The sequence below is a fragment of the Podarcis pityusensis genome, assembly GCF_964106645.2.
Source record: "Podarcis pityusensis genome assembly, chromosome: 1".
Lineage (NCBI taxonomy): Eukaryota > Metazoa > Chordata > Lepidosauria > Squamata > Lacertidae > Podarcis > Podarcis pityusensis.
In genome coordinates, this window is record NC_138028.1 from 84,789,910 (window position 1) to 84,801,014 (window position 11,105).

General features: G+C 41.8%; 1 protein-coding gene across 5 annotated transcripts in view; it reads right to left on the reverse strand.

Annotated features, from left to right (window-relative positions):
* ALDH3B1 (aldehyde dehydrogenase 3 family member B1) overlaps positions 1-10,270 on the reverse strand; it is a 31,509-nt gene extending 21,239 nt beyond the window's left edge. For all 5 annotated transcript variants that reach the window (XM_081003455.1, XM_081003458.1, XM_081003456.1 and 2 more), the window contains exon 1: positions 10,140-10,270. In XM_081003455.1, coding sequence (XP_080859581.1) covers positions 10,140-10,149 — 10 coding nt within the window. In that variant the 5' untranslated portion in view covers positions 10,150-10,270. The remainder of the gene's footprint in view (positions 1-10,139) is intronic.
* Positions 10,271-11,105: the final 835 nt, after the last annotated feature.

Sequence of the window (11,105 nt, forward strand, 5' to 3'; positions counted from 1 at the left end):
TAATATGTTATAAAGAATATAGACAATCTATATTAATTGTTATAATATAATGCAGTTAATGAGGAAATGAAGGACCCATGCTGAGAGAGACGGAAGTCTGAAAGTATGGAAGAACTGTATTTTATTTGTATGCAATATTTATTTATTTTTGTTTAAAAAAATTATTTCTACATAATATATTTTTGCTAACCGACGGGTGGTGGTTTTTTTTGTACTCTTGTGATAAAATATTTAAAATCAATAAAATATATATAATAAAAAAGAAAGAAAGAAATACAGTGGGAAACACAACTAGGATTATCATCAATATCACTTGCTCCCATTTTGAGAAGATATTTATCCATATTCAGCAAATAAAAAAATATTATTTTGATTCAGTACTATACTTCACTGAAATGTTTAAATGTTTCTTTGATTTGCCCTTGAATCTTCCTACGACACTTGCCATCCTCTCCTGCCACACCAGTGTGGCGCACCACATCCTTTGAGAACCACTGACTTAATCAAACCTAAAAATCATAGCACAACACTAAAATGATGGAGGTGAACTAATCAAAATGACAGAGGGTTAACACACTGCACAGGGCAAAATAAATTAATCAGGATAACAGCCGAGACTCACATAATGGATATCAATACAAGGTGTGGAAATGATGCTATAACAACTTTACAATCCCTAGAAGAAAAGAAAGGACTTCGCCTGGCACTGGACAGCTATTAATGTGGACACTGCTTGAGCCTCTCTAGGGAGAAGAAAGGGAATTTCACAAATGGAGGGAACTTCTCCCCATCATTACACCCAAAGCCCACTGTATATGTTAGGGTGACAAAGGAGCAGGGCTGCCAAGTGGACCCTGGCATTGCTGTGCTGGCAAACAGCCTTGCTTGTTGGAATGCCCTGCATTGTACTTTTCTGCACCTCAGCACCTTTCCCTTTTGCGACCGAGCACATTCTGGATTTGCCAACACACCCAGGTGGTAGTCAGTCTCACCCTGGCATTGCAGGGCAGTGACGGCTACTGCCCCTAGGGACTGGTAGGGTGTAAGATGGGGATCAGCTGTAGGTGGAGCAAGAGCCAATTACAGAAAGGGCCAACTCATTCTAGGTTTGTCCTCATCCTCCCTGCTGCTGAATCCTACAAGGGACCACACTGAGACAAAGGAACTGACCGGCAGTGCCACTCCCTGGGCTGGTTGTAAGTAGTAAGGCAGGCATGGGGGCGCTGGCTGGGGGCAGACTGTGGTTAGTGTGGCCGTGCCCCATAAGCCAGCCTCCACTATTAGCAGGTTTATATAAATGCTCCCTCACATTCCTCCCTGTAGGTCAAAAACTAGCACAGCAGGCAAAGGCTACTACATTTCTTTCTTTATGTGCACAGATTTGCAGGGACTTTTATATATGGCAGCCACTCTGCAGCGCAAAGTGTCTCAGTCCATTCTGCAGAGCATGTTTGCCCCTTCAAGTGTCTTCTAAAAATCAGAGGACGAATTTCCTTCACACAAAAGTCTGGTACTCCCATAGCAGCTCAAAAAGCAAAGGATACATAAAATTAGCCAATTTCTCTTTCTTTCCCCGCCCACCCTTGCACCGTTGACTCAAGCCCTCTTTGAGCTATGTTTCAATTTTACGATTTGGCATTCCCAGTCTGACTCTGAATTCCTGCCTTGCAGTTCATTTCTGCAAGAAATAAATGTGCCTGTTATGTTTACTGGTTGCTAGTGAACCTAGAAAACACACAGAATGGTCACCTGGAGGAAGTTCATGCAACGTGTGCAGCCTAGAATGAAGTCCCTTGTATGAGTCAGTATCCTAGGTTAATCAGCGCATTCTGGAATTAATTCCTGGTTTAATTAGAGCTGGCTCACAATTCGTTAATCTCCTCCACTCGCTTGCAGTTGGAGCATGGAGATTTGGGACTTGGATCCTGACTCCATGAGCCCTTAGTGGGGGTTTGAGCTCTGAATTCAGAGACCCTTGTCTTTGAAACAGATTGTTTTTGTTACTTCTACACATAAAAACAGTAATATGTGAAGGACGCTTATTGAAAACCAGAAGATAACATCCTTCCAGAAGAGAATGGTGGGGTTATTAAGGGTGGGGCCTTAATGACCCATTGGGAATCTGCTTGTTTATTGGGCTTGCAGTGAGCAATGAGTGTCCTAACTCTGTGTTTAAAACAAGATCACTGTCCGCATAATGTGTCACGTGGATAATAGCTGACTCAGATTTTCTGGCTAGAACTGCCCCAGAACTAGCTAAACTTGTCTTGAGGAAACAAAGCATGAGTATGAAGGAAGTGTCTAACTAGGAGAGACTAGGTCCCTTCCTAGAATCTGAGACTTCTATGATCCACAAATTGGTGTGATTGGCCTCATCATTCTGCATTAAAGTAGTGGAGGGAAATAATTTTTTCTCATGCAATAGCATCACAAGCCTGAGGTCAACTCTTGACTCCTTTCTTCCATTTGCATATCTCTCACGTGCAGTCACAACAATCACATCATGTCTTCCTTTTCAAGATCTACTCTTTCCTTTCTGAATCTCCTGCTAAAGACTGCACATCCTTCTGGTAGTCTCTTCCCTAGACCAATGTTTTTCATTGTTTTTAAACACTGCTTCTGATAACCTGAAACACGATACAGTGCTGTGGGCCTTCTTCCTCCTGTATCTTCCTCTAGTCGCTTGTAAATGCATTGGCTAAAACCATGTTTTCCTTCAAATGTTATGACCCTGTCAATTCTCTTCTTAAATCAGGGACAGGGAGCCTGTGGTCCTTCAGATGTTGAACCACAGCGCCCAGCATCCTTGACCACTGATGGTGCTGTCTGGATCTAATGGAAACAGGAATTCAACAACATCTGGAGGGCCACAGGTTCCCCATCTCTGCATTAAACCTTTCTCCTTAACAGGTTTCGCATCTAACCTACCCTCCTTCCTTTTGAAGTTTTCTTTGAACTGATTCATATATTTATCATTATTTACTTCAGTAAAAATGCCTCTTGGTTGCACCTTCATCTGCAGACATACAAAGAGAAAGAAATATAAGGCTCCAATATGTATGTTCAATCAATTTTTGTTGTTGTTGTTGTTTAGTCGTTTAGTCGTGTCCGACTCTTCGTGACCCCATGGACCAGAGCACGCCAGGCACTCCTGTCTTCCACTGCATGATCTGTCTTCACTGAAATTTCAGGGTGGCTGATTCACACATGGAAGCAAGTAATCACCTGGTGTTTAAAACACAAGGAAGTGCTACAAAACAGATGGTATGAAGCATAATTAACTTGCATAATTCGTTGCCACAAAACATCATGTTGGCCCTTAGCTTGAATGGCTTCAAAAAGCAACTTCAGGACAAAACAAATTCATGGAGGTCAAGTCCTGTCAATGGTTGATAGTTATGTTCACTAAATGGAGCCTTCATGTTCAAAGATGGTGTAGCTTCTGCTCTGTACCAGTGGCTGGAGACAACCTGGTTCTAAACAGACAATGACATCAGCTTCATGCTTCTTCTGTGTGAGCTTCCATAGGTGTTTGGTTAGCTGCTATTGGAAGCAGAGTACTGGAGTAGGTTGACCTTAATCTGATCCAGCAAAGCAAGTCAGCAGGCAATGAATATGCCTGGAATTAATGCTATCCCCTAGCCTTCCTTTCAGCATAGTCATTGCTTCCTCTCATGTCATCTGCTGCTAGCCCCTGAGTGTCCTCCTCATACTGTTCTGGCATGCTGTTCCCTATGAGTGGAATCCAGTTGCTGCTGTTTGTTGGAATCCAGTGAGCTTGTGCTCACAAATGGACTTTTGATCTGGCAGATTCGTCTGCTAATGAAAAAGGGGAACAATTTTGTTGTTGATGATGATGATTTGTTCTTCCCCCTTGAGGCCCAATGCCACCTTCCACCGTATTCTGGAAGGTCACCCAACCCTCTGAGACCAATTTTCAGAGGGCACTGGGGACTATATAAAGGGGGGGGGATAGACAAAAACTGCCTTTCTTCTTTTTCTCCTACCAGAGACATCTATTCAGTCAAACACTAGGGACATATAGGAAGCTGTCTTGTACTGAGTCGGACCAGTGGTCCATTTGCTCAGCACTGTCTGTACTGACTGGCAGTGGTTCTTCACTACTGAGTTTTTGTTGAATGGATGGTTGGTTTGTAAAGGTAAAATGGATTTAGATTGTAAAGTTGTTTGTTTTTAAAGAGAAACCGCTTTAGGGGATGGTGGTTCTTAGAAACAGGTGGCTTTTGGCTAAGCCAGGGGTCAGCAACCTTTTTCAGCCGTGGGCCAGTCCACCATCCCTCAGACCATGTGGTGGGCCGGACTATATTTTTTTTGGGGGGGGGGAATGAACGAATTCCTATGCCCCACAAATAACCCAGAGATGCATTTTAAATAAAATCACACGTTCTACTCATGTAAAAACACCAGGCAGGCCCCACAAATAACCCGGAGATTCATTTAAAATAAAAGGAGACATTCTACTCATGTAAAAACACGCTGATTCCCAGACCGTCTGCACGCCAGATTAAGAATTGGGCCACATCAGGCCCCTGAGCCATAGGTTGCCTACCCCTGGGTTAAGCACTCGTTCTTCCCAAGTAGCTCTTTGAGGTTTGTATGTGTCTGACTCTCAGTGCAGTCCTACATCTAGATGCGGCATGGAGAAGAAATCTGATTCAGTCCACATTTAAAGGTGAACTAACCAAATTTGTACTTTCTGAAAAAATGTGCAAATGCGCAGCACCAGGTATCCTTTGGAATTCGCTGTTATCTGAACTTGGTGGTACAATTTTCTAACCAAAATAAAAATGAATATATTAATGAAAAGAACAAACAAAATTGCATTATATATTGGGAAATTGCTTGCAAAAATGTGTATATTATTTAAAACTGCTTACAGTTTTTTGATGCTGGTTTCAATATACAGTATGTGTTTTTTTGCTTATAATATTGTAAGTCACTTGGAGTTGCTGTGGCAAAACAAGTGACTAATAAATTTAATTATTAAGTAATAATAAAAATAAATTTAATTAATTAATGTGTAAAGAAAAGAAACTGATACTAAAACGCTGACAAATTTTCATGACATTTTAAAATGACAAATTGCCGCAGAAATATGGAGAACTGAATTTAAGATGAGAAACTCAGAAAACTCAAATTAACAGATCATCTATCTGTAACCTTGATAGAGGATTTATCTGTTTTTGAAGCTAAAATTCAATGATTTTGTGCTGTGATGATACCTTCAGGCACAAATGTTTCATGCAACTGCTCCAATCTGTTCCCTGCTAAGAATGTTGTCAGGGATATTTATGGAATCACTGATAACTTCATATGACTTGTCAGGAATAGGGTCTTCGTGTTTTAGAATTATTCCTTCCTTTCAGAAACATTGATGAATACTCTGTGCAGAGTAGTGGGGAGTGGCAGAGGAAGAAATGGGTCTGCTTGATCAGAGTCTGGAATTATAGGGGAGCCTAATCTACTTAATTTATTTGAGTTCTTTCCAACTAAATTCTGCTCAGGGCAGATGGACATGAATGAACCTAAGACATCTGAATTAACTTCAATGGGTCTCCTCTGAATATAACTAGTACTGGATGAAACCCCTTTTCATGTTGTTATCTGTCACTTTTTACATCATCTAACATATCTTTTGCATGGCTTGAGTTTTCAAACTGCCCACTTTTTCCCTAGAAGTGGGTCTGGTTGTCTATTTTTTTATTTTTTTTAAAGCCCGGATGTGGGTGAGTTTGTGCTGATGCATGTCTGATAATCTATCAAGATTGCCGGTTTGCATGTTATCTGATTTTCTAGATGCGAATAATATAGGCTATCAAAGGGCGGGCATAATTTACCGTGCTCCAAATTTCCTCCGGCTCATAGCATTTATGATTAATTACAACTTGTTTTGGCTCAGCCCTATTAAATGTTAGGAGCATGTGTGTTTTCTTTTCTTCATGTATGCCAATCAATTTTGGTAGTTTTTGTTTATGCAAGGAAGGTTCAGCACGAAAGATGGTTTGGAAAAACTTAAGTACAGTAAATAAAATGACAACAAGTGAAGTTTCCTCTGAAAATCAAGGGCATTCTGGTTTATACAGCCTATATGTCAAAACAGCCTAGCCATACAAACCCACTGCAAAGTAGAATAAATAGCATGCATAGTGGTGCAGAACCGAAATGTCATTTTTCGGAAGCATCACCATACCTTTCCTTCTGTAAACGTCTTTACTCAGATTACCTCCTTATGCCTTGTCAGAAGTGACTCAACAGGTTTTCCCCTGTACAATGCTAGATTACTGTGCTGTTTTGTTCCATTTAGGAGATAAAATAGTATTCTTTTTTTCACACTAAGCTGCCTAATAATCTTGTGGGTGTTGTCTGCAGCCTCTGTGGCAAATAAAGCTTGTACCTTGGTTCATAGGGCAGTGTGATCCCCAAAGCTGGCATTGTATTTACCTGAGCAGTTCTTGCCACTCTGGTAAAAACTGACACCCCAATTTAAGGCATTCATACTTTCTGTTTTAATTCTGTTCATATCAGTTCCTATGTCACATTTTTAGTACTGTTCTAGTTATGTCTTCAAATTGTGATTGTATAAAACAATAAATTCATACGTTAAACGCAAGGTGTGTGTTTTTAAAAAACAAACTAGTAGAAATGAAACTGTATGGCTACTGAGCACTTCACATCTGGCTATCTATATAAACATTTATTTAAATTGGGGAGAAGGGTTACGTATTGCTATTTTACTATAAACAAAAACAAACCCCAATCAAATTAAATTTCCTGGACAATGCAGTATTTTTTGTAATGGTCAGTTTCAGAAACCTTTTTTAAAGCTTAGTCTTACGCCAATATAAAATTGACCTGTTATATAATATGACCTAAGAGTTTACTGACGTATGTTGTTGACCAAGTTGGTAAAAAACAACAACCCAGCTGCTTAACTGGAAGCTAGGAATAGAGAATCTAAACATTTCTTTGGAGTCACTGGGTCTGAAATTGTTTCAAGGTTACCTCAGTATTGCCAATACCATACGTAAGTACAGAAATGTGTTCTTATCACAACAAATGTAATATAGGCATGTATGGAAACTGTTACCATTGCCATCATCCTTTTTAAAATACATGCAAGCCCAGACTCAGTCCATTTTAAAAGTATTTTAAAAGGAAACAGAGGACTACAAGAGCTTCCACTAGTACAATGGGGCTTCCCCACTGTCTCCCCTCATGTGCTCCCCACAAATTTGGCTTGGGGGTCAAGGGAACCCCTAAAGCAGCACATGGTGAAGAAGATGGGAGATTCTTCCACCTGGCAAGCTGACAGAACAACTGGGAAAATGTGATATTGAATTCCTCCCAGAAATTCAACATCTCTGAAAGAAAATGTCAGATACACATCTGCTTTGTAGTTGGGGAACCATGGCAAGGGCAAAATGTCACATGATAGCCTTCAGTGTCTTTACTATTTACATCAGGTCTCAAATCGCCCGTGAATTAGCTCAAATTAGCTGCCTTCCACCTTTGCCTTTGATGAAAATACTTTATGTGGTTCATTGGACTTGTTGAACTCTGTTGCTACCATTTGGTTATCTGTTTAAATGTAACTATAACTACATTTTAGTTATAGAGATTAATAAAACAGATAATATAATTGTATTTTATTCTGATTGTATGTTTTTCTATTGCTGTCAAACCAGACTGTTTCAGAAACAGGGAGCTGTCTGGGCATCCATTTAACTTACAGAACCGTAGAACTGAATAGTTGGAAGGGACCCTGAGGGTCATCTAGTCCAACCACCTGCAATGCAATAATCCTGTTCTCATGTAAACAGCGAGCTAGTCAGCAACATTTTTTGTCAATTTAAGACCACTTCAGGCAAGAGAGGGGAAGGCCAAAGCCCAGCCTCCCCTCCTAAATGTGGCAGATTGCCACATTCCCTTGCCACACACAATGTTCCTTCACACCCCTCTTTCCCTCTGGGGAAAGAGGCCACATAACACCACCCAGGAGGCCAGATTTGGCCAATGGGACTCCAGGTGTCCTCCCTAGTATACAGATTCCATTGAACCTATTACAGCAGGAAGGAGAGACTTATGCCCCCTCCAACATGTTGTTGAACTACAGTGCCCATCATCCTTCACCATTGGCAGTGCTCACTGGGGTTAATCGGAGTTGGAGTCCAGCAACACCTGGAGGGCAACAAGTTCTCTGCCTTTGCTGTATGCTTTCATGCTCTCTCTGTTTTTAGTAAGTAGATCAAATTCTGAAAAACTTTTATAAAACTGTACAGTGGTACCTCGGGTTAAGTACTTAATTCGTTCCGGAGGTCCGTACTTGACCTGAAACTGTTCTTAACTTGAAGCACCACTTTAGCTAATGGGGCCTCCTGCTGCTGCTGCTCCGCTGGAGCACAATTTCTGTTCTCATCCTGAAGCAAAGTTCTTAACCTGAAGCACTATTTCTGGGTTAGCAGAGTCTCTAACCTGAAGCGTATGTAACCTGAAGTGTATGTAACCTGAGGTACCGCTGTAATATCCTTTGCAGGGAAATACTATTGGGTGGAATCAAAACAACAGGAAATTGCTCAGTCACTGCAAGCATCTCTGCTTCCCTGATGGAGGAATCTCCCCACTCCTCCCCTTTCACACTATTATCCTGACCCCCCAGATCTGGTGTGAGGAAGGAGAGGGGAGAAAATCCCACTGTACTAGTGGCGCTTGTTGTGTTGGTTCTCGCTAGCGCAACTGTTTCATCGAATCTTGCCTATAATTTTGATTATACCATTTCCCTGGTAAATACGGGGAGCAGGAGACAGATAATTACTAGTTCCCTTACCCCAGAAATTGCTGTTCTTGCTCACAATGGAAGCTTTCCTGGATGTTGCTAACAATGGACTTTTGGTCTGGTTCTAGATTTGTCTTTTTTCTGCCTAGACAGAGAATACAGTAACAGCATTCATCCCTCTTGGGGCTCAGGCAGGATTCATCCCAGGAGCCCCAATTGTTTCACAGACAAAGTTCTCCTCAGTGTCTTGGATAAAGGAGTCCCAGTGATGTCTTCTGAGGGACATTACAGCAGCAAATAACATCATGTGACTCAAAGTCGCTGTTGCTCAGTAGATTTCTGAATTTTCCTTTGTTCAAGTAACTTCCATAGCATAAGAACAAAAGCCATTATTAGTGATAGGTTGCTCAAAAGCCCCTGCATAACCAGAGGGTTTGACGAGTGCACTCAATGCTGTGAACTACCATGACCTCTGGTAGAGGAGGTTGCCACTTGCCTCGATCCTAATACAGGCCAGACACTTTATTATTTTTAATGTTAATATTTGCCAGTTTATCTTCTTGCAAAGTAATTTAAGGGGACTGACATTAAAACCAATTCAAAGCAACAATAAAAATTCAAGCAATTCATATAAAAAAGCCTAAAAACACAGCAAAACAAAAAGGCAGGACTACGGGCCTTGCCCCACTAAAAGACACCACAGTGCTATTCTTCAAATTAAGGGCCAAAAGGCCAGGAATAGAGAAAAGGCTTTGCTTGGTGCCTAAAGCTGGATAAAGATGGTGTCAGATCCCTGGAGAGCGCATTCTACAAGCTGGGAGCCACCACCGAAAAGGCCCTTCAGACTCCCTATATGGCTTTGTAAAAACTGTTGCTAAAATAGCTGTCGTTGTCAAATGTCCTGCTGGCCAAACATCCTCAAGGCTTCCTTAGCTATACAGTCCAGCCAAAGGCTCAGGCCACACACCAACATTTCCTTGCGAACCTTCTTTTCACAATGATCCTATGAAGGAAGCTTCTTATTCCCATTTTACAGATGGAAACCAGAAGCTGAGATATAGCAACATCCGGGCCTTGCAGTGTCTAGAACCAGGACTGCATCCTGCATTTCTCAGATCCGATGCAAGAGCGCCAATATTCTATCTGTAGTTTTCACTAACTCATTTCCGTACACAACATGCCATCAGCCACTGACAACACTAGGGATGTGCAGATCTGAACATGCAAGCAGAACATGCTGTTATCCTTGTCCTCTCAGCTATCCAATTCCTTGAATATGAGATGGAACTAGCACCCCCTGGAGGGACAAATCTAGATCTCATCCAACCAACATTCATAGTAGTACCTCTTTCCATTGCTGCTGCTGCTGCTGCTGTTGTTGCTGCAATCCTCAGCCTGATTTCCTGTTGCTTTATGTCTGGCTGGCCCTGGGTGCTACTGATGAGAGGAAGCCTCAGCACCTTATTTGTTTCTCTGGGAACTATCTTTGACTCAGCGCATTTTTGCTTCTTTGTTTTTCCTGCCCTTCATCTCTAGGGGAGGTGATTGGGTGCTGGCCAATCCACTTAGCAGCTGATTGGGGCTGAAGGAGATTGGGGCGGGGCCTCTGCCCAAACCACAAGATTAAGCCGTGCAAAGGATATGACTGGAAGGGTGGGGATAACCCGTAAAAGGGCACGTGGAGGCAGTGCTGGCCTTATGGAACTGCATGGGCACAACCTAGAAGGCAGGAGAACTCACGTGAAGGCAATAGGACCTTAAGTGTAAGAAAGAGCCCCTTTCCCCTCAGAAACGATTGTTTCCTTTGCAGGACAATCCTGAAGAAGGTGACCTGAATGTAAGAGAAGGACATGTCTCTTCTTCTCCCCACGCATAAAGCAAATTTGGAACGTAATTTTCTTTGCCCATTTCTCATTGTTGCCCAGGTAATAGTGGTACCCCTTTTGTGGACCTCTGGCCTGGAAGTTACCATACTTTCTTTTACACACACACAGACACACATTTCCTTGAGATGCATTCTGGAACATACTCCCCTACTGGCAAGCAGAGATTCTTGGATTATCATCGCTGTCATCATTCATTGTTATTTTGAGGCATACTGGAATGAGATGTGTCCTTGAAACACCACGATCCGAATTGTCATAATCCTACACATTGCACAGGAGCCCTGCCTGCTCTTTGCACACCTGAAAATAATTTGTTTGCTAGATGGTGTCATATTTCAGCACATAATGAGAGAGTTTTGGTCTTAATCCGCTTGAAGAGGACTCTTAATGAGCATCCTGCGCTGGAGGCAACAGGGAGGGCTGGA